We start from the raw sequence: 23,858 nt of genomic DNA, 5'->3' as shown, positions 1-23,858 counted from the left end.
CCCTGAGCTCCCTCTCACCCCTTCACATCCAACAGTGGTGATCCACTACAGCTGCACCACTACACAGGAAAGCCAGGCTGTATTAGTATCTAATTTAGTAACAGGCAGTTGACACTGAACTGCCCACAGAAAATAAAAGAACTGATACACAGAAACAAGCAGTAATTTTTGTTTTGGAAGGGGAAAGCAAAATGGATGCCAAAACTCACAAAAGATGTGAATTTGAAAGCCCCGGGTTCTCCCTTGCAAAGGGGGAACTGTGAACTGCCCTTGCTCCTGAAGAGAACCAGCCACCCATTCCTCCCTGCTTCCCACTCTAGAGGGTGGTGTTGCTCCCGGGCAAAAAGGCTGGGATGCTGTGGGAGAGGTGGGGATCGGAGGACTGTCCCATAGGCACAGAAATCAACTCAGTACAGTGAGTTCATTAGAAACATGCACACACGCAGGCAGGAGTTTATTAGTCCACATTTACCATACCAAAACCCAAAAATCCCCCAAAATAGGGGTAGGTTCCCAGTTCTGCCTGCTCATAAACTAACAGTGCTGAGGATACTAAACATGCCGTGTGCACTCTGACTGGAGTGCAGGGCAGGAGCTGAACGTGCATTCGCAGCTGAGCTTCCAACCTCTCACATATGAAAGGGCTGTGTACCTTTAGCCACAAGGCAGTCAGGAGCCCTCAGCTGCCTCCGAGACACATCCAAGGTCAGAGCAGCTGCAGCAGTTTTAATGTGTGCAAGAGGGAGGCTGGCTCAGCAGATGCTAAGTACTGGCAGCACAGCCAGTCCTCCAGTTCAACGCTCCGCTCCGTGTCCACAGCCCTCTCTGCAAATTTCATCATGAGCAGCGCACGCTTCATGTCCACCCAGTTCTGCAGCACCTGGCGCAGGGTTTCCTCGTGGCTGAGGGGCTGCTCCATGAGGTCTTTCCGGGGCCCCCAAAGCAGACACTGCAGCATCCGCTTGGCCTCGGTGATCCGCACACGCTTGATGGGATCTGCTTCCAGTAGTAGGTGGGCCAGCTGCTGGAGTCCCCGGGAGTAGATGGACAGGCTGGGTAGAGCAGGGAGATCCTCAGGGCTGTACTCCTGCTCCCTGAGGTGCACCTTCTCCTCAAAGGGGTTGGGCTGGTGCAGCAGTTCATAGATGAGAATACCAGTCTGAAACTCATCAAACTTCTTGTACTGAGAAGCTGACACAATCTCTGGGGCCAGCCGGGCCTGGCTCTTCTTCAGCTTGGAGTCTCCAGTTCCAGTCTTCTGTTTAGCTTTCAAAAAATTGCTGATGATGAGGCGGGGTAAGTGTTTGTCATCTTTGGCTTTCACACAGCTCATGGGGGGCTTGCAGGGCACAAGCAGGAGGTTCTCCAGGCACAGGTCACGATGGATGATGCCATGCTCTTTGAGATGCTCCAAGCCGTTGCAGAGCTGGAGGAGCAGGAAGCAAACGCGACGTTCGTACAGCTCCGGCTTGGCTTGGTGGAGCATCACCGAGTCCCTGACGAAGTCGGCGGTGGTCTGGCTCGGCACCTCGCGGGTGATCACCACCACACAGTCGTGCTCGCTGGCAGCGCGGGAGGGATGGAAGCCATCTCCAGGCATGCTTTTCCCCACATCTGAGGCCAGCAGCATGCTGGAGGGGACGGAGGCCACAAAATGCCCACAGTCCTGCTGGATGTTGAAGTGAACTGGCACTGCAGGGCTGCAGTATGAAGCAGCTACCTTGGACTCCTGGGTTTTACAAATCTGTGAAGAGAGACCAAAAGAAAAGTCTCATCAGTCAGTGACAGAGACAGGGCAGAGACCAGAAATTGAGAGGAGGGATGCTAAGCTGTGATTTGCAGATGCTCCAGAAGACAACAGCAGAAGCAGGTCTGTGCATTGGTCCCTTAAGCACTTTAAATCATCTCCTGATTTGAGGATTGTTTTTGTCCTGCAGCAGCCCAACCTTAGCCACCAGATGTCTGGGTTGCATTTCTGGGTGCGCTTCCTTTGCCAGGCAATGCCCAGTAACTGCAGGAAAGGAGGACAGTAGTCCTACCATGAATAACTTCTGAAGATTTTGTTTCACTGCCAACAGAAGCAACATATCTTTTACACAGATATCATTGAGATAAACTCCTGCAAGGCAAGAGACATTCCTGGAGGGAGAAAAGCAGAGCTTGTGGCAGAAGACATGCTGTCTCCATCTCTGGAACAGTTAACACTCCTGGATGAGGCCCCATTCAGTGTGAGGTGACTGTGAGCAATAGTGCTGTTTGTGGTGAGGGGTGGACAGAAGCCTCCAGCACTTTCTTCCCACCTGATCCTTCTCTGGTCCCAAGCCCTGGAGCCACTTTCACATCCTCCTCAACCATTCCACTTCTGTGTGTCAGCAACTGCTCTCAAGCCCCTGATCAATGGCTGAGGGAAACCAGCAATAAGCTGTACTCCTCAGCACAGGCAAAAAAAAAAAAAAACACCAAAGAGAAAATGGGAGCTTACAACAGGCCTAGAAAGAAGTGAAAGTGCAGCAAACTCTAGGGAGAAAAATGCATTTTACAATCCAGATTCTCTTTAACCTACATGACTTCTATCTTCATTTTCTTCCCTATTTTAGCTTTATACTGCATTAGAAACTCAAAGCCAGGTTTATTATAGGAGTATCCATTAGCTTATGGGGCCTTCTGGCATTTCTATTATACTTTTTTCCCCCTTTATTTAGCGATGTGTTTATATGTCATCCACAGGAGAAAGCAACAGGCTGAAACTGAAGCATAAAAGGTTTCAAAGCCTGGAGCGTGCCAGTGCCAGTCACAGCATGCGTGCAAAACCGGACCAGAAATCAATTTCACCTCTGAGTTAAAATATTCACAAGAATAGAGAGGAGCTGAAGAAGAGGGCTGCTTTTGTATTTCTCTAGCAAGGGTTTGAATCTAGGCATTTACAGATAATTCACTCAGATGAGACAAAACTGTGGAGATGGGGCATTTCAAATCCCTATTGTCCTCTCTTTTCTAAACAAAAATACCCTACCCTGGTTCTTTGTGGAAAGACAAGCTTTGGAGAGCTAGGCAGAATGCAGATGAATGCAGTGGGACCCAGGATGACGCAGGAGGTCCCCAGATGCAGAGCAGGCCTTCCAGCCCTCTGGCTAACAAACCTGCTTGTTCCTCCTCTCAAAGGAAAGTCATGTAAGGCATAGGAAAAAGGGGGGGAATTCATGGCAAGAGAGAAGTCTCTGGAAGAACAACTACAGCCGAACAAATACAGGGAAATCTTCCCCATCCAGCCATTCTTCTTGACTTTGGCTGCACCAGAGGCATCCTCCCTGCTGAAAGCTCAAAGTAGGAGCCTGGGCTGGCTTAGTCACACACCTCTAGTGGAGAAACACGCCACGGCACGGAGCATATCTTGGCTTAATTCCTCTAAAGCCATTTCCAAACTGTTTCATACATAGTCATGTGTGTCTGTGCACAGCTCAGACTCTGGCTTCTGCTTCTCAATAGGCTCCTTGGCTCAAGTCTGATCCTCTGCCCATTTTGAACTCTCCAAGTCTAATTTTAACTACAGGTCTGTGATCTCTTTCATGTCAAAAAAACTATATCAGAAGCCAGGAGGGGCAGCTAGGGATCAGCCAACTGAGTTGTTTCACAATTATTCATTCCCTACTTTGGCTGCCAAAGGGATGGTGGCACACAGGAATCGTATCCATGCACATGGATAAACACACACAACATCACCATGCTGGCACAGAGTATGGCCTTGTTGCAGTGGCTTTGACCTTGTCAAGATGCTCTGCAGTGCACCTAAGGCACAGAGTAAGCCCACTTCACACAAAGGACACGAGTGCAGTCCTGTCAAGAGGCTGAAATGTGCTGTTTCTGCCTTGGCAGGAATTCGTGCACTACAGCCACAGAGCTGAGCTACTGAACCCCACCTAGCACGGCAGGCAAAAGGAAAGCTGTGGGTGTGCCACAGGGAACTGCAGATTGAAAAGGAGCACAACAGTTCTTAAGCTTCGGGAAGAAAGTTGTAATGGATTTAGGTATAACACACAAGAAAAGCTGCGGCTCTGAGTGCTGGACTAAGGGTATTGGTGCAAGATCTCATCTAATTTGATTCTGGTTATTTACAGCCCCCCTGTTGGGTTGACCATACTTCCTTTAGGATATGAACTGGCTTTTAAGCTACCACTTAACTAGAACAACCCTTAGGGATGTTTTAAAACATTTTAAAACAACCCTTAGAGTTCATAATGGTGGAAACTATTCAGCAGAGATATTTTTTCTTGTTTATTCCTTCCTTAATGCATCTCTGACAGCGCTTTTTTGGGAATTACTTTAGGCTTTGAAAACAACCTGAGGAATAAGCAGCAGTGAGATGTCCCCAGTGTTAAGTCAGAAGGGAAATTAAAATCTCTGTATTCAAGTAGCAACATCGATCAAGAACCCAAAATCCACAGGATGTCCATGGAACTGGTTGGATAAGCTTACTTATCCAGGTTTCAAAGAGCTGAACTATTGCACCTCAAGTTTCCATTTCAAGACATGTATTCCATGGAGTTACAGGAAAATATTTCAGACCTGACCTTACACAGCATGTCTGGGTCAGCCTCGCATTGTTTAATTGGGATCTGCAAAATCTTACTGTCTGTAGTTTCAAGACCATATAAGCACTCAGTATCTGGGTCAGAGCTTCCACTTAAAAGGCAGGCAGAGGCAAAAATGCTGTCTTTTGAGCAGCCTTTCATCAGCTTGTGTCATCAGAGGCAAATGCCTCTGAGTTTAAAACAGAGTATTTGCACAAAGATGTTTTCAGAGAGAGAAAATAGTTAGGTTTCAGACCCCTTCAGCAATAAGCTAAATCTGACTGGCATTTGTTACAATGAAAACTCCTTCTCCAAATTAACCTTCACAAGCAGTAAGGGGAAAGGGGCAATTTTGGAAGGGGTTTTGCCTGCCTAACTCCACCAGTGAGAAACCCAAGCAGAGCAAACAAGACATTGTATGAGACGCCGTGTGCTGCTAGTGCACACATCTCCACCTAGAAGATGGAGATAAGCCTGGACACCTCCTGGCTGTGGACTCACCTTCACAGCATAGGTAGTAGAAGGGTCCTTGGAGCAAGTGGCACAGTAATAAATGGCGTCCCCCGAGTCGCAGCAGGGCTTGTTGCAGGTCAGCTTGAAGAGTGACCAGTTGTTCTCGCTGAAGTGCAGCTCGTTCTTCTGCTCCCGCATGAAGCAGTCCTCGCACTTGGCGACCAGGCGCCGCAGGGACTCGGCGTACAGGGCCCCCAGCTTGCTGTACACCCCCTCCTTGCTGTCGATGTTGCTCAGGAGGTTGTGGAGGCTGGAGGCCGAGGACACCTGGCTGGACACACTGAGCTGCGAGGAGGAGAGGGACTGGAGGTTTCTGCTGGGCCCGCAAGCCCCTGTGCTCTTACCAGTGCTTGAGCCCCAGTAGCTGTTTCCTTTGGAGCTTTTCTCCAGGGACTCAGAGGAGGAGAAGGCACCAGGGCGGCCCCCCAGGCTGGCTGGGTGGATGAAGGAAGGCTCCTCTCGGAGGCACATATTGCTCTCAGAATGGCTGACATTCAGCCTGGGGCTGGCAGCACCTGCTGCTTTGCCTGAAGATGCCTGTCCCCCAAAAAAGCCATCTGGAGAAGACACAGTTCTGATCACTGTCTTCTTCTGGGGCAGAGGGGGCGGGCAGCTGGGGGCAGAGGAGGGACCATCCTCAGTGGAGACAGGAAGGAAAGGGACAGAGGGAAACACTTGGCTGTCAGCTGGAGGGGGTGAGTGGTTCGGCTCAGATGAGTGTCCTAGGAGATAGCAACACACAAGAAGATGCCATGAGTGACCCTTGCAGGCTGAGAGCACAGGTCCTTCTCCATATCCCTGCCACCCCCAGGGCCCTGGCTGGGAAGAAAAGCATCAAGCCAAGTTACATCTGAACCCAGTTCATAGTCTTCAGCTATTCACAACTGTAAAGTTTCACTGGAGGGGTTAGGAATTTAATACAGTTTAATAAAGCAGGTTTGCAAAGCAGGCTGCAACCAGCCATCCAGAGAAATGCACTTCCCCACCCTTGAAACCACTCCCCTATGAACTGCATATACAGTAGTAAAAAGGTAGTAGAGGGTAAATATTTAAGCTGTGATGTCATCCACAGGGAGGTAAGAATGAAGCACTTGATACAAGGACAATCTTTTAAACACAGCCTCTCTCACCTGGGAGCTGCCACCCAGTGCTTCAGCAGCAGGGCATGATAAGGAGAGAGTGACTCATGGCACACAGCTCCAGCCCTCTGGCTGTACTGGAGCACTCCAACTACATCGAACCTTTCTCTCTGCTTCACACTGGGGAAGGGTTGCTGAGCAAGCCTGGGACTCTGGCAATTTCCATCTTGCTGAAAAAGATCTGGCCTTCCCCCCACAGCCTGTTTTCCAGCTTATTCTTTACTGAGAGAGCAGGCTGGCCCCACTACATAGCACTAAACCCCAAGCAGCTCCACATGCCAGCTACACATGGATGGGGTTGGGATGGCTGGCTCATTTTGGGCAGCTATAGCAGCTGCTTTCCTACCCAAGCCAGACTGGAGATGGGTAACACACTTACATGCCATGAAAGAAGAGGGACATTAAAAAAAAGGACAGAAAGGTGACCTGATATTGAAATAAAGAGCAATAATTTCAGGTCATAGAGACAGAACACATGAGGAGTGGAGGGGAAATTAAAAGAAGAGAGACAATAATTCAAGGGAATTTATCTATGCCACTTGAATGAGAAACTGGACTCTGCTAACAACTCACATGCAAGTGTAAACCTTGAAAGGTGAAAGGTGGGGTTTTGCTCCAAGCAAAGAGCAAATAGTTTAGCAGATAGCAGGATCTATTGCTTTCTTTAAATCTATCTTCCAAAGCTGCAGAGTGGTAGCAAACGATGCTTCCTCCTCACAAAGCTGCTGCTGAGGGTTCCGCTGCCAGCAGGCACTTCCTCACAGCGGCTTTCTGCCTGCTCCAGAGGAATGCCCTGGGGCACTTTCCGTGCCAGCCCGCTGAAGGCACTTGTCTCCTCACAGCCCAAGTGACTCACCAGCAATCACGTACAACCTCCAAGTGCAGGGGCTCAGGTCCCTGAGCTCCCAGCTTGTCCTGGCGTGTCACTTGCAGGTTTGCACCAGCTGTACTAGAGCAGCAATCCTTGTTAGCTGTGCCACCACCTGAGACCACATGAGGCGAGGGCAGATTCCCTTGTTCTCAGGTACCAGAGTGGATGCTGGCACCATCTGGCCCTATCCCTCCTCACCAGACTGTGGTAGCACTGGTCAATTTTCATTTGTCTCCTCCAGTGCCAAGGCTCTCTGCATGCACCTCCTGTAATCTATCCCATGACACCAACATCACCGAGAGATACTTCAGGAATGAGCAGCATTGATTTCAGCTTCTGCAGGTTTGTCTCCCATGCCAAGCTATTTCAACAGCCCATTTCTGACAATATGCTCAGAAACAGCTCTGTAGGAAATGTGAATCAGCACATGTCTCTTTTGCCCCAGTGCTTGGGTGCCGAGCTATCTGACTCCTGTTGGACCCTTGCCCCAGGTGTGTGCCTGTGTTGTACACCCAGCTGCCCAGCAAGTGACTGCTCTCCAGTTTCAGCTAAGAAATACCTGCCTTAATAATTAAGATTCATGCCCCAAACTTTAGTGAAAATGCACACATCTGCATCATACTCTAATGGGTCCACAGGAAAGATTCTCTCCATTAAAACCTTGTCAAAAGCTACAGGCAGGGATCATTCAACATGGCACCTCTTGTGACTTCCATCCATGGGGCTTTGACAGAGGATAGAGCCAAGAGAAATTCTTCAGTGTGCAGTCCATGAGTACCTCATCAGAGGCATCTCTGCCAGGACATGCAGCTGAACCCCTGTTTCAAGAGGCAAGATTTATTTGAGAGAGTCTTAGGAAACAAACGTCAGCACTGGAATCTTTGGCAACCAGTCCACATGCCTTGCCCACAAATGCAAAACTGCTCTTAAGTTTTTTTTAATATGCTTCTGGGCTCTGCCCCAAGCAGAGGGTAGTGAATTAACCTCTTTCACAACTCTTCTAACAGTGCTCTGCACCTTCAGCATGGAGTCCTTCTGCATGTCAAGGGCTTAAAAGCTCCCCTCCACTTCATATTTTAACATCTGACAGCATAGCCAATTAATTTGAGCTCACCTCACTCAGTGACTGACTGCATAGCTTCTTGCTTGCATCAGCAAGACAAACTGCATTTCAGTGTTCATTTAAAAACTCATCTTTCCCATGATGAGTTTAAACAGTTGCTTCTGTTAGTAAAGGCAGAGAAATCCTCTTGTTCCTATCAATTTTGACAGCAAAATGCTTCTGTGCCTAGCAAGTAAAGATCCAACATATGTGAGTTTTTCTTACCCCTGTACAATTTCCTGGCAAGGTCTCACTCTCAGACTCCAAGGTAGTGGTGGAAAAACAGAGTTTCCAGAGCTCTGGCTCTTAATTTTATTGCTGCACATTGTTGCTCTTGGAAAGACAGAACTTCCACTACTTGAAGGTTGCTCTTGCTAAGGAAATACTTTCTGAGCTGCTGAACACGTTAGTGCATGTCTAAGTTACACACTGATGAAAAAAAGTGACTTCATAGTAAGTATTTTTTAATCTCAGTTAAACGAGTGCAGGCAGATTTTTTCCCCTTAAGAAATAACTGGGAACACAATGAGAGGGAGATCATGTCTAGCACAAAACTCCTTCTGGTACTCCTCAAATCTGGGTAGGACTTCCTATTGCTGGGCTTTATGTGGCATCGTGAAATGCATGAAGCCCAAGGAGGATGGTTTTTATATGGAGATTTTATCTAGACCAGAGGAGATCTACAGGATGAATGATATTGGCATGTGCTGAATGAAAGAGGAAAAAGTCTGTAATGTTGGTCTGACTCTGCCACATTCATCTGAAGTGCATCAAGAGGCAGAAGGCTAGGAGAAGTGGGAAGATGATGGGTCGCTCGGGGAGCTGGGGACTGGACCCTCGTGACCCCTGGCCTGAGGATGCTGTCCCCACAGTGTGTCTCAGGTACAATGCCGCCTGTCCCACAGGTCACTTACTGCCATCGCTGCCGGTCTGCGTGTCCGAGTCGAGGCTGTCGCTGGAGCCGGCCGTGAAGCTGACGTGGCCGCTCCTGAAGGGTGGGCTGAGGCTCTCTGCAGAGCTGTTGCTGACTCTCTCCAACTCAGTGTTACTTGGGTTCATTTTCAGAGCGTGCCTAGAGAGAGTGAAAGAGAAGTCAGGAGACAGATGGCAAAAGGATACCCTGCCTGCACTTGTGCATGGAGATTCAAGCTGAGAGCAGCCTTAGTTTGGTCTCTGCCTATCCACACACTGCACAATGTATTATCACACCAAACTACCTTATTCCTGTACACTTTTCTTCTTTGTCCAGTACATAGGGAATTGCATCCCACAGACTCTGAGCAGGTTATAGGCTTGCAGTCCCCAAGCCAAACCAGCTGTTCTTTAGCAGAGAGGGAAAGCCGGTGAGCCAAGAGCATTCAGCTAAAGTCTGCACCTCCTTTGCCTAGAACATGTGAGGTCCTGGACCACATCCATACTGGCCACTGCCACTCAGAAGTGGGGACCCACCAGTGTTTGCCTTCAACAGAGTTCTCAAAGGAAGGAAGTAGCATCACTCCTCCCATTTTACAGAAGGCAAGTCGAGGCTGGGTGTGTGAACCCCATTCCTGCACGACAGAGGCATAGGTAGCAGAAGAGTCCATCATCTCCAACCATGCATCACAGTTAACAACCAATACCTTACAAAAGGAGCATCTCTGCAGAAAACATGAGTCTGCCAAACTCAGAACCTACCACACAGTTTTTAATGTAAGACTTGCAGTTTTCCATGCAGCTTCCACCTAAAAAAATAAATAAACTAACCATAAACTGGGCTTATAACCTGCTAGGTCATGGTTTAAGTGACCAGTTTAGGCAAGCAGGATTTTTTGCTAAGATAAAGAATTTCCCCTGCATTTTCTTCATGTTTCTGCCTTGGAAAACAACAGAAACTGTTGAAATCAGACAGCACAGAAGAGCATAAACACTCTTAGCATTGGTACAGTTCCCACTCTGTCACCCAGAACACAAAGGTTATCAGTCCACATTTTTTAAGTAAAACTGCCAATCTGCTGATAAAATTCAACACATTGATTAAGAATGTAAAAAGGTTAGGAGCAGACTCGTACAGAAGTAAAAGAACTTCCACCAGCTATCTTGCTGGAAGGTATCCGGTGTTTCCTAATCAGACGGCTGAATGGCTGCTGAAAAAGACAAACAAAAGACATGCACGGCCGTTCTCTTGTGGCACCCTGGTCACATGCATGGGACCCCTCCTCATCCAAATCTCCCAAGCACAGCAGACACAGATTTTTATTTGAAGATTGAGAAATGTTTCATTCCCAATCCAGACAAAGCACTTACTCTTGTGTCCACACCACCACATGGAGAGCAGAGTGTATGAGAAGCCCGGAAGAAACTTCTGCCAGACTTCCTCATTTGCCTGAGCAGCCTTGGTCTAAAAATACTCAAGGGCTGATGAAAATAAGGCTGTAAAAACCACTTCAGGTATACTTCAGCAGAGACACTGGTCTTCCACCAGTGATGAGTTTATCACAGCAAGCCTCTTGGGAACAATTTACAAAACTTCACAATGCACCACACAAGTCACAGTTTAAAAAAATGAGAGAGGGAGAAAGAGAGAGAGACACACACAGAGAGTTTGAGGGGTTTAGATCTGTTATGATTAATGCTGTTGAAAGCAACCAACTGCACTTAAATTTATTTTTTTTTTACTATAAAGATGCAACTTTATCCTATAACTTTCTCAGATGTTTAACATTTAGTAACTTTGGTGGAAAAATGCAAGAGTGCACATCCATGCCAGTACACTGTCTGACTCGGCAAGAATCAAAGAAGCATTTGAATCCATCAGAAAAGAAGATTTAGCACGACATCCAGTCTTGATTCACACAGATGAGATGTTTTCTAACACATTCCTTCCCCCAGCCCGCCCCCCCCCCCCCCCCCGAAACCTTGGTGCCTTTCTGTTTCTTTCCCATCACTAAACACAAACTCACGGAGCTGCCTTACCATTCCCGCACTCCGAGAGAGATGAGACTTTGCTCGGCGCGGTCCAAGGTCCGCCGTGCACGGCCACACCTATTCCTCCTCCGAGCAACCTGGGCGCAGCGCGGGCTGGCCAGAGCCCTGCTGCCCTTGCTGTGCTCAGCGTGGGTGAAGTCAGATGCAGAGAGAGCCCCGTTTCCTCCCCGCACCGCCGTGACTGATGTAAAGCGCAGTTCCTGAACAGGCGCACCGAAATAGAAATTGTTTGCCGCTTAAACGACATCCTGCTCTTGTTTCAGATGTTACAGCCGGGCCAGCTAATACCTCCTGGAATTACCTCTGCCTCACATCTCCCTCTTTTCCTATGAGCTGCTTGAAGCCCAGGGTGCAGCCTGCACAGATCAAAATACCGCCCATTCCACTGAAGAAATACTACTGAAAACTTGATAGGGTTAAACTCTCCCATTTCAGTAAAATTCCACCCCAAGAGCTGAACAGCTCATTGCTGCAACAGCCTGTGGGACCCTGATTTACAGCTACCCCAAACATCCCCTGCTTTGCAAGTATTCCTTCCACCTCACCTGAGTGCAAGGGCATAGGTGGCTTTTTCTGTCTTGCCCTTTTCACCAAAGGATATTGGAAATTACCAAAGGATGCCGGAAATCAAGAGCACAATGCATTTGAAACCCAAAGAAAACTGGGTTTGTGCCCTGCAGCACTGACTTGTAAACATCTGTGGGCTACACTTCTCTTCAGAAAGATGTAACAGTAGTTAATTTACATCAATTTAAAAATGCCTGCTCAGCACCTAAAACATAACCAGCAACCTCAAGAGCAGCACCAGAGCTGTAGTCATGTGCATGAAGAACAGGTCACCAGAGTCAGGTCTCCCAATCAAATAACCTAAACCCACAGGATTTCACAGATTTTCAGCTCTCCAACTGTTCCGGTAGCTTTAAATACACTTCAATTACTCAACATCCTCCATGCAACAGCCTGGCATATTCAGGCAACCCTTCCAGTTCCCTATTTCCAAGCTTTCCCTTCAAAAACAATTTAATGCAGCTGACTTTCCACATGATTCTCACAGTCCTGCCTAAAACAATTCAAGATTGAAAAGAGTGGTCTTGTAAAATAGCACACCAAAACAAAACACATCCCCCACACTCATAGTTTGGAGTTCCCTTAACACTGAAAAGAGACCCGGCTCATTTCCCTTGTCTCAGGTTGCACCTCTAGCCAGGGCCTGCTTCATCTTTCCTGTGTCTGTTTGACCAGTAGCCATGAGTATAATTTCACGTTTCTCCACAGATCAGGGTCCCACCTAATGCTGCTGTGGGACTCCAGCATCACCAACTGCATGCTTTGCACTTCTCAGAGAGACAGTGGAGATGGCCCCAAAGCTTGGCTCCCCTAACCGCAGAAGACCCACACGCCTTGTGATATTGCCCCAGGAATCCCTGGACTTTGGACATACCTTCCTCTTGGATTTCTTGTCTGAGATTTGACACGGAGATCTGGTTACTTTCCACAAGTGCAATGGGCAGGTTTTGAGAGGAGGAGGCCCCTCAGACACAAAAGCTGCCAGGCTGCCGCTCGCTCCTTTCCCGCAGCCGCCCCAGGGGCAGCCTGTTGGCAGCGCTGGGGGATGCGCAAGGCACCTCTGCCCTGCACAGAGCCACGGTCACTCTGCAGTGCCATCACGGGGCTCTCCCAGCCTTGCTGTGTGTGCCAGCAGGAGGGGGACACTGCTCCTCAGCACAGATGACAGGACTGAACAGATAACAGAGATGCTGAGCTTTATAAATCATGTGAGAGAGGAACGAGGAGAGAACAGAGAACACGCACAGATCACCACACAGCAAACTGCACTCCAGGAGGTGTTTGGTGATAATGCCAACAAGACACCCCCTCCCAGTATAAAATAATGGAACTAATGCACAGAAGAGAGAAAAGCCAGACTGCATTACAGCATCAAACATAACATATGGCTAGGCATAATTATTACACAAGAGGAAGCACCATTATACCATATGCTTGTCTATCATGAAACGTGAATAATTATATCTTCCTCCTCTTGCCACTTGCTGTTTCTTCCCGCATCTTCCCCTGGTTGCAGAGGGAAATTAAAATCCAGAATACAGGAGCTTACAACATTTGAAGCTTAGATTTGTACTTATCCTTCTGCTATCAGCTGGCAAATGTGGAGAAACCAAAACTGAGGTAAGGAAAAGAAAGGATTTTGAAGAACTAGCTTTGTTCAGAGGGATACGCTGCTCCTCCCTGTACTAGAGGGGTTTTATGTAGCATGGGTTAAGTTGAAACAAGGGTTTGGAGTCTGGAGATGCACAGGAAAATTCAGAGAGGGTACAGAATTAAGATGGTATGTGGGTCAAAAATTAAATCACTGCATACTCTAATGTGGTGAAGAAGGTAAAGAATCTCATTTCAATTTCCAACTCTGTGCTTTTTTAAGTGGTAAGACAGGAAACACACAGAAGAGTGAATTACTTTAATTTTAAAAGAAACAAACTCTCCTAAAAGATAAGCTGATAGATCACAACCTTTTCAGCCACTGCATTTTGTCACTGGGGTACATCCTGACACTGAGCTCCAAGGAGAAATGGGTGCCTCAGGAATGGTAAGAAAAGAGGAATATTCTGCCTCAGATACAGCTGCTTCTCCGTCACAGACTGATTCCTGGCAAGAACACACAGCACAGCCCCACCAGCCAGCACCACCTCCCCAGTGAGGAACAAACCTGGCTCTTTTCCTGGTGATCCTATTCCCAACACCTGGCTCTTCTCCTGTGATCCAATTCCCAGCATTGCAGATTTTCTGTAACACTCCTGTGCTCTGCTCCCTCCGGCAGCAAGCAGTGGCAGCAGCACCGGAACAGGCAATCCTGGCACTCCTCAGGCTCTTTCTCCCTGGCTGTGTTCAGCAATGACAGGTGTGGGGAAGTGCTGTGCTGCACCTTTGCTACCCCATGCCAGCACACTCAGCAAATTTCAGAAGCTTTTTTTGCCACTGTCTTTTGAAGGTGGCACTAATTGTGATGAAAGCAGCTCAAGATGCAAAACAGCATCACTGTTTTCTTTCTTTAAGAGGCACACGAAATAAATTAGCCATCAAGGTTTTGGAGGCTAGAAGAAACCACGAGGATCATTTAAGTCTGATCCTCTGCATAAGAGAGACATAAATTTCAGCAAAGATTAATTCCTTGTGCCAAGAAACTGAAGGCCATACTAGAGTGTTTTACACCAAAGAACCTTTAAATCATCATTGCACGTACATGTCCTGGGGATCCTAGTTTCCCTGGTGAGCTCCTTCCCTCGCCAACTACCTTCCCAGCTTTTGGAAGAAGACCAGCCCCCATCTTCCCTTTCCAGCCTTTTCCCCCTTGTAATTATACTTATTTGTCATTCTGTTTCTTATCTTTCTTATCTGTCATTCTAGACCAAGCAAACATCAAATATCTATAATCTTTCAAACAAGCAGAAAAAGAGGATTGTACCAAGAAACAGTTGCAAGAGATCCAGAGTAGCTTTATATAGGATCAAAACCAGGCACATATTCATTATTTTCCCTTTTTTGTAACAACTTTTAAACCCCCCTGAAATTGCTCCTTCTGCCAGCCTAACTTCCAAACCAGAGCTTCCTCAGTCTCTGGAAGGAACTTACCCTGTAAAAAAAAAAAATTTCCCTTTTAATTGTTAAAGCCAAGATGAACAAAACAAAATCTACAGACTCGCTTTTTCTTTCTCTGCTTTCTAACTATTCAAACACACATGCAAGTTTTCCTTAAAATAAGCAATTAAGTTTCATTTGGAAAGTCAAACAGGTAAACTTAATTTTCCAGCATGAAATCAAATGCCTTGCTGCAGGATGAGATCTAGAAGGAAAAAGGACGGTTACATGCCTTTCCTGCAGCTGAGATGAACCCTGATCTGCCAAGCCCCCAGCCCCAAGCCTGTGCCACAACCAGGTCTACACTGGCTTCACCTCCATCCCTCAAAGGAGCTTTTGCAGCTGAGCCACCAGGGAATCTCCTGGGCACTCCTCCTCAGTGTAAGGAGAACATAAGCCTAACAGAAGGATCAGTGGTGCTTCCATCAGAGACAAGCACATGTTCACAGGCTGCCCAGCTCTAGGAGAGCATGGATGTGCCTCAGAATCATCTTTGTGATTCTGCTTCTTCAGGTATTTGGCTGCAGCCCAGGATGAACAGAGGGAGTGGGTGTTCCTCCAGCACCAGGCCATGGCCCGAAGCTGCAGCAACTGCCCAGGGTGACACAATGCCACCATGGTGATTTCACCAGCTGTGCATGCAGCTATCCCTCCCACCACCCTGGCTCCTGCATTGACACGTTCAGAGCAGCCACGGTTTTGCTTGAGACAAAACCCAAGCACCCTCAAAGCAAAGAAACAAAGCAGGGCTTGCAAAACCTGAGTCTGATCAGATCACTCCCTACTGCTCCTCACTGGCTGGGCTCCCTGGGCTCCAGCTTCCATAGCTGGAGGCAGGACTAAGCTCTTTTGAGTAGGGTCCCCCAGGGCTCAGCTACAGGCACCAAAGCCCTTGGGTGACAAATATCTGTAGCACAACCTTCCCTGCAGCCACAAGGGGTAACCAACACCTCCCTCAGCCACCTGGCAGGGTTTACAGCACTACCAGAGATCCAAGTCAGGGATGCCACGTGTTCCCTCACCTCAGTGTCCCTGCCTGCTTTCACACAGGCTTTCTGGGACACAGATGCTCTCATCAGGATGACTCAAAAGCAACTGTTAGAACTGGCACAGCCCAGTCTTACCAGAAGCATGAAATAGCCCCTCAAAGGGGCAGAAAACGCTCCACACTCCTCTGGTGTCAGAACACCACACAGAGGACAAGAGCAAATACATCTGTGTGCTCATTTGCTTGTGGACCTTTTGTTTCCTCTGACTCCAGCAGGCATGTGGCATCACAGCAGGAAGCACAGCATTAAGGAGAACTAAAGCCACTTGTTCATTTCTTCCCTTCCCTTCAGAAATCTCATTTGTTCATCTCTTTGCCAATTTAAAACACTAGTTCTCTGGGTTAGCCAATCCCAAAACACATTGAAAATTCACAGTCTCAACCTGGAGGTCAGTGATGCCTACACATAAGCTTGACCATGGACCCAAGGCCAAGTACTCCTCCAAACACCCATCCCTTCTTCTCTTGACTTTTAAATCAAGGAGCTGGAGTCAAATCTGTTGTGCAATGCACAGTTTCAGGTAGCAAAACTGCCACACACAATAAAGCAAATATGGGACACCTGCAAAAGGCAAAAGTATACTTCCCTGGTATATTCAGACAACATAATTAATGGAGAGAAAAACAGATTTTTCTCTCCCATTTGACCTTTGTTTTATTTATTTTTTCCTTCCCCCCCCCTTTTTTTTTTTTTGTTTGGTGATGCACACAGCTGCAGATATTAAATGCACACTAAGTATTGTAAGCCTGAGGTTTTTTTAGTTGCTTAGCAGGCCTGTTTCCTTCCCAGATGGATAGCTCTCTTCCCTCACTTTTGTTTGGGACCTGCAGTTGCCCTGCCTGCAAACCTGACTTGCAGGAAAGCAGAGAGCAGAAGGTTGCCTGAAGCCAGGTGGCTCCCACACATAACAAGCCCACGTAGGGCAAGCTCCAATTACCTGCTTGCAGGCAAGGAGCCCTCCCTGGGAAACTGCAGCTTTGAGAGTTCACCTTGAAAGCAGAAAGTCATTAGACCCAAACTGAAAATGTTGATTTTGGAGGCCCATGTTATTAGCATCAAGAAAAGGTGCCCACTCCCACCTACAAAAGAAGACTGCAACCAGGTTTTCTATGCTATTCAACAGCAAGGAACTGCCAAGACAGAATGCAGCCGACCTGGGAAACACCAGCCACCCCAAGCATGGACCCTTTTCTCACTTGCATATTGGGACTTAAAGCCATATCTTGCAGCCCTGAAGGGCTTTTACAAGTGCACATGACAAACCAAGACTTGCAAAGATCAGACAGCTTTTCAAAGTAAAAAGATAAATAGCTTTTCAATTGTGCAGTCACCCGCCATGCTCCTGAAAGCCCACCTTTGGACAGAAAAGGAGGAACAAAGAATGGGAAGCACCTCCTAGTCAATGAACTCCTGCAGCAACCATCCCAGTTAGGGATTAATAGGGTTAATAGACCACCATGCACACACTCACGAGGCTGTACCTAGACTGCTTTTTCGGCGGCGGTGGCGGCGGTGCAAACTCCACACCATTGCTCTTGTCTTTAGGGAAATCAAAGGAGAAAGAAGAAGATTTGGTCATTCCAGTCTGGCTCTCCAGTATCGGGCTGTCATCCACAAAGTCAGCACCAGCTCTTCCACTCTCAGCTCCTACTGTCCATGGGTGGTTTGAGACCTCCTGCTCCTCCTCCTGCTCCTCCTCCTCCTCGATTCGGCCCTGCTTGGTCCACGTTGGGTTATAATATTTCTGCCTCCTGTCATAGGACAAGCCTGCCAGGCCTCTACTGGACTCCTCCACAGAAACCCCATTCCCATGAGTGCAGGGGGAAGGGGTCACCCCAAAGGCACCTGTGTCAGTGCAGCTCCTTGGAGGCAGCTGAGCACCAGCTCCATCGTGGCTGTTGTCATCACCAAACCTTCCCATGTGGGAGCTGACTGGGGGCACACGGCTCCCCTCACTGCCTGGCTGGCTGTTTTTGGACATCTTTGGGGGGATGGCTGGACTCTCAGTAAGTGAGGTCTTGACAGGAGCTGCCAGATGAAATCTTGTGCTGTTTTCACATCCAGATGCTTGAAAAATCTGTCCAGACTCAATAGCAGGTGATGATGTCCCAAAATCAGGGTGGGAAGTGGGGCTGATACATGGCCACTGAACTCCTACTGCTGAGTCAGGGCTGCTGAGGAATATTGTCTTGTGATCATCCTCAGTGTGTGCTGTCATTATAGTTATCTTTGCTGCCACCTGGCCAGTGGAGTCCTGGTGTTCCTTCTCACCTCCCAGAGCCCAGCCACCATCCCGCCACAACCCATCCGCTTTCTCCTTGGCAGTGCCATGGGCCAGCTTCTCTGCTTTTGCCTGGCTGCCAACAGCCTTCAGCTGTGCCTTCCTCCTCTTGGTGCTCTCGGCATAGATGGGATCACCACGGGCTGGCTCGGTGAGGCAAGGGCGCTGTGGCTCCACCAGAGCCTGCTGAGGGGTGCTTGAACCCTCAGTGCGGGACCCTCCAGTGACAGAGGGCTCCCCAGGGAGAGGTAACTCCTCATCCTCCCGGGACACAGAAAGGGCAGCCGCCTTGCAGCCCCCAGTGGTCTCAGGGAGGGTGGCAGGCTCAGTGTGGAGAGCCAGGTTTTTCCTGTCTGAACACAGGGCATAGGGAAGAGGATCACTCTGGTCTTTTGTGATGCAGAAGGCCACGTTCACAGCTCTGCGCTCCTCTTCGCTGAATTTGACTGCTCGGCCACTTGGTCTTGGAATCTCGGGAGCATCCCGCTGCCTCCACCCGCTGGGAGTGTGACTCTCCTTCTCACACTGTGCAGCCTTTTCCTCTGAGCAACACGGCTCCCACGGGACAGGGTGCTCTTTGTGGCAGTTCGTGATTGAACAGTACTCACCCCCTTCGCTTTCCAAGACAGAGGAGATGTGACCACAGTCACGTCCCAAAGGGAGTGCTGCTCCTTCTCTGGTTTGGGAAGAAGTGTTTCTGCTGGAGTTAGTGGTACTTCTGTCCCCCAAGGCAGATGGGTTAGGGCAGGGGACCTGATGAGGCAGGGCAAACTTGTCCTTAACTCTGTCCTCCTGCTTGCCCACCTCACCCGCAAGTACCAGGCTGTGGATGGAGACGTTTCTCTCCACTCGACTCTCCAGGCCACGCAGACCCACCATGGAGTAGCTGGGAGGACAGCAAGACAAGCAGTCGCTGGGCTGGTTGTGAAGGAAAGGCTTTCTCACACCACCATTGCTAAAATTGTCAAGGCAGATGCGCTGTGCATCTCCTGATTTCAGGAGGAGTTGCTTGCCAGAAATCACGCCCCAACTGACCTGCATGGGTCAAAGAGACAAATTCCCTGTCAGAACATGCATATGCAAAAGGAAAGACAAATAAAATTTAAGCAAACCCACAAACTGCAAACACAAAAGCCCAGCTCTGCAGAACAGCACTCTGGAATTCACCATCTATTTTGCTGTGCTCACCTCACCACTAATTCCCACAAACCTTTCCAGGTAAAACTACACTTGTCGTGTTTCCTGGACCATTTGTATTCCTTGCATTACCAACAATGGCAATGCACAGGAATAAGACATTCTCCTTTCTCTTCCTATGGGTTTGCTGCCAGAAACATGTCCAACCTGTCACCCTGTCTGTGAATCACTGTGCAATTAAAGATTCAGAGAGCGAAGGAATATTTGCACCTCTCTCTGCTTATTTTCATTTCATTTCACACTGCTCCAGAGTGTGTGACTCCAGAACACAGACACAGACTATCATGGGTTATCCTGGGATAGCAGCTTGGCCATGCTCAGAAGTAGGGATTGAGGAGCAGGCATGCCAGATCTGGACGCACAAATCAAACACTGCCAACAATGGCAGCTCGAACTCGTGTGCCCTTCACCCCCTAGAAGAAAAGAAAGGGGCAGCAGTGGGAGAGCTAAGAGAGCTGGTAAACCCTGATTATCCTCTGGGCCATGGGGAAATAGGAGCACACCTATGCCACAGGCAGTGGGGCAGCAGCCTGTGCGTCACTCTGCTGAGGTACTGCTGGTATCAACTGGTCAGGGTGAGGAGCTACACCCACAGGGCATTACTGCTCTGGCAAAGATTGGTAGGAAGGAGTAGGAAGGCAGGCCACTTTCTTCCTCACCCACAAAGATCACGGATCCAGTCAGCACTGACTGCAACCAGACAAAACATCTTTTCAGTAAAACTTCCCAGAAAAATAACTCGCATCCTCATTTTAAACCGAAGTTCCTAAACAAACAATGCATTTTTAAGCTCCTCTGCACATGGCTTGTGAGCAACAGTTCATTCAGCTTCATCCAAAGATACACTGAGAAACCAATATATAGCTTAAAAACCTGAGTCAAGACCAGAAGGAAAAACAAAGGGAAGGAAGCATTTGTAACAGATATTCCTAGCACTTTGAGGATAGGTAAGTAACGGGAAGTCATGCTTTGACTGGATTAATCATTACCTGTGACAGATCTGCATTCATATTCACATCCGCCCACGCGTCAGAAACATCCGAGTTTATCATTGTTGGCTTCACAGCAATTGTTGGCTTTGAGAAGGGGGAAGTAGTTATACCTTCGTCTTCCAACACGAGGCTCTCGGGCTTGGTCCTAGCTCCATCCGGGAGCACGCCACAAGCTCCCACCTCTGGGGGTGTTTGCAGCCGATGGGAACTCTTCGGGTTGAAGCAGTTTTTGCAGGAGCCGGGCTTCCAAACGTGTTCCACAAAGTCACTGCACGCAGACATCTTCAAATCCTCGTGGGTCAGACTGAGAGCCCACTGCGTCTTCTGCACTGCCCTCCACTGCTCATTTTGCGTTTGCTCCCCGAGCCACTCGAAAGGATCACCTAGTCATCTGCAAAAGCACAACACTGTCTGATTAGCTTGATTATGCCCCCAGACTGGAAGATTTTTAATAGGACAGGTGATAATTACACTACTCTGCCTTCATCACAAAGGCATATTGTTTACAAGGCTTTTTTCACAGCTTAGCTAAAGCCCACACAATCACTTGAAAAGTCTCAACTTCTAAGCATAGCTCTGTAATAGAGAAGACATCAAGCGAGCAGCATTCCTATGTGATTTAATTCCCTGCTTAATCAGCATGTATAACTAGCCTCATGCAAGGTTTAGATCAAGGGTAAAGAAAAGGGGTCTTGGAAATAGCTGTTCACAGCCCCACAAGCAGAGGAAAAATTTCTTCTCCAAAGTGGCATCCTCTCTCAGGAAAATAAAAAGGCCTGGAGACACAAGGACCAGAATCAGAGACTGTGTAACCAAGGGGACCAGCAACAACCTTCCTTCACCCAGAAGCACCACTGTGATTACTGCCGTGGCACACAAAGGCTTCTCTCCCACCCAGTGAAAGGCAATCAGCAGGGCTGGGGCTGGCACTGATTTGAGCAAGTGTCTGGCAGAATGCTCTTATCTCGTTTGCCAAGAGCCACAAATAACAGTGTCAGCTCGCTGAAACGATTCATTGTCTGCAAGGGGAGAAACGTTTTGCTCTTGGATTACTTACAGACAAGGATTCCTTCCCATCTTCCTTCCCCAGGAGGGAAATGCCCCAGGAACAAGACATTCCTGCTGCATTCCTGTGTCCCTGTCCCCACCACCCCCCTCCTGGCCAGGTCTGATTGCACTCTAGCCAGTAGCTAGATACCTGGAACTAAGAACTTGGGAGATACTTCCGAGGAGGACTCCTGCGAAACTCAGCGGATTAGGGAAGATCAGACAGAGAATGCAGCCGGCTGCTATGGGTGTCAGGACACACAATTTCCCCACGTGGCTCTATAGAGTCTTTCCTCATCTAACCAAGTTTAGGTCATCATTCCCTGGCCAGCTGATCCCCAGACAAACTGAGGCCCCTTTCATGAGGGTCTCCAAGTGAACAGGCACCTTTACACTCCAATCCTGGAGGCACATGAAATTCACCAGCCTGATCCTGAAGCACTTCCTCCACGCAGGCACAGTGAAACACCACCAGAGCTGAACCAGCTTGCACCGCAGTAAGGATTCTTGCCTCTGGGCTCAGAGATGCCCTGGCCAGTCCCTCTAACAGCCACCCACACTACACGGCATAAAGAAAGACAACTAATGAGAGCCTGGATGGGACAAAGTGAAGCAGAAGAGAGCCACTGACCCGCAAGCATCACCGAATTCAAGTGCCACCTATGGGAAGGGAGTTTGATCGGCTAAACCATTAGCACCTGCAGACTCTTTCTGTCTGGCAGGCTAATAAATTAGGATCTGTTTCCCGGGAAAGCAGGAAAAAAGGAGAATATCGATGGGATTCACTAATCAGATTGCTGTCTCTTTTTAGGGAAGACACTCCTCTAGACAGGCTTTTTCATGGACTTCACAGAGTCTGAATTAACCAAAGGGCAGCGAATCACTCTAAGGCATATTCCATCACCTTCAATGAGGTTAATGGTATTTGCAGGGAAAACAGCTTTAAAAATATTTTATCCTTTGTTTCCTTTTAGATCTAGCATGCAGTGTCCAGCATTACCCAAAGTTGAACAAGTGTCCTGATGAGAGCTAGCAAATTAAAAAGAAAAATCAAAGGGAGGGAAGCAGGCACCGAAGCCAGAAAAAACTCTTCACTTCTGGTTTAATATTCGGCGCTGCCAAATGCCTGTTAAAGACCAGGGTTTCCCTGTCTCCAGCCGTCGTTTCTCGCTGCCCAGATCCCGGGGCGGGCCCGTGTCCGCACGCCGGCTGGGCACCAGGAACCACCCGCACCAACCCACGCGGCGCCGCGCGGGGAAACAGGCCGGGACCGGCGCGGGATGAGGCACCCAAAGCCAGGACCTGGCTCTGTGCCCCGGCAAGCCGAAAGCCAGGACCTGGGTCTGAGGCATTCCCGAAGCCCCGCTCGTCCCGGGGCACGGCGAGGACCCGATGTAACGGCTACCTGCTCCCTAGGACAGAGATTCCAGGCTGCGGCGCAAGGATGCTCCGGCGCAAAGAAAAGCCCCAAACCCCAGCCCAAGTAGCTCTGGCTGCCAGACGGACCCTCAGGGGCGCCGGGCGCCCACCAGGACCGGGAAAAGTTTACCGGGCAGAGCCCGCCGGGGCTCCCGGGTCGGGCGGCGATGCCGGTCCGGACCGCAGCGCGCCCCGAGCCGGCTACAGACCCCCGCCCCGGCCCTCCGCCCGCATGCTCGGTGGGCAGCGGCACAGCCCCACCGCCCCGGCCCCCGGGCAGCCCCGCCCCGGCCCCGAGCGGCGGCGCCGGGGTCCCTCCCAGCCCGGCTTTGTCCCGGGAGGCGGAGGCCCGGTGCCCGCCCCGGCAGCAGCTCCCCGCTCACCAGGCTCCCGCGGCGGCGGCGGCGGCGAGCTCCGCCCGGCTCCGCGCTGCGCTGCGCCCGCCACGGCCGCCGCCGGCAGCGGCGAGTGGCGAGCGGGGCCCCGCGTGGGCCGGGGGGCAGCGGCCGCCCCGCCCCGGCCCGGCCCGCCCCTCGGGCACGGCGTGGGCACGGCCCGGGAGGGAGCGGCGCCCCCGCGCCTCCCGCTCCGCACAAAGCGCTCCGCCCGCGCCCCGCCAGGAGCGGCTCGCAGCCACAGCCCCGCAGCTGCGCTCCCGCAGACGGGCTCTGTCTCAGGGACAGCCCCGCGGGCATCAGCCCCCGGGCAGGCAGGCACACACACACCCAGCAGCCCCGCGCCCGTCCCACAGGGTCCTGCGCACGAACCCCCCCGCACCCCGCCACCGGCCTTGAGACGGTAGTGATCCAGCTGAAGGCACTGGGAGCCAGAGAGTTCAGAGGGCTCGCTCATCTTCACTCGTCAGCTTTCCAGACAACGACATGGTGAAGTTCGTCTCGAAGGGATGCTGTGGAAGGGAGAGAAGTTTGAGTAGCTGAAATCAGGATTTGACCTCACTGTGCAAAAACTGCAGACAGCATCTCAGGAAAATCTCAAACCTCTGCTGGTGTGGGAGGCTGGGCTTCATTCAAAGGGAACAGGATGAGATTTTGTTCTCTGTAG

General features: G+C 49.6%; 1 protein-coding gene across 5 annotated transcripts; it reads right to left on the bottom strand.

The window, feature by feature from the left end:
- Positions 1-420: 420 nt before the first annotated feature.
- PRAG1 (PEAK1 related, kinase-activating pseudokinase 1) lies at positions 421-23,307 on the bottom strand. 5 transcript variants are annotated; one of them, XM_064417352.1, is made up of 6 exons: positions 23,180-23,307; positions 20,328-20,721; positions 17,342-19,176; positions 9,108-9,265; positions 5,070-5,803; positions 421-1,744 (listed from the first exon to the last, which is right to left on the bottom strand). In XM_064417352.1, the coding sequence occupies exons 2-6, from the start codon at positions 20,610-20,612 to the stop codon at positions 707-709; spliced, it is 4,050 nt and encodes a 1,349-aa protein (XP_064273422.1). In that variant the 5' UTR covers positions 20,613-20,721; positions 23,180-23,307; the 3' UTR covers positions 421-706. The 5 variants fall into 5 exon arrangements, with proteins under 5 accessions (XP_064273422.1, XP_064273425.1, XP_064273423.1 ...); XM_064417355.1 differs by lacking the exon at positions 23,180-23,307 and adding an exon at positions 22,927-22,962; XM_064417353.1 differs by lacking the exon at positions 23,180-23,307 and adding an exon at positions 22,783-22,876.
- Positions 23,308-23,858: the final 551 nt, after the last annotated feature.

Source organism: Passer domesticus, chromosome 4 (genome assembly GCF_036417665.1).
Source record: "Passer domesticus isolate bPasDom1 chromosome 4, bPasDom1.hap1, whole genome shotgun sequence".
Taxonomy (NCBI): Eukaryota; Metazoa; Chordata; class Aves; order Passeriformes; family Passeridae; genus Passer; species Passer domesticus.
Note: the sequence above shows the minus strand (reverse complement) of the source record. Positions and strands in the feature narration are given on the sequence as shown.

Excerpts from the sequence above, each read along its gene's own strand:
- PRAG1 (XM_064417352.1), bottom strand. The coding sequence starts at position 20,612 with ATGTCTGCGTGCAGTGACTTTGTGGAACACGTTTGGAAGCCCGGCTCC. Across the intron at positions 19,177-20,327 it reads TGAATGCAGATCTGTCACAG|GTCAGTTGGGGCGTGATTTC; the intron begins GTAATGATTAAT and ends TGACCCATGCAG. Across the intron at positions 9,266-17,341 it reads CCGCCGAAAAAGCAGTCTAG|GCACGCTCTGAAAATGAACC; the intron begins GTACAGCCTCGT and ends CACTCTCTCTAG.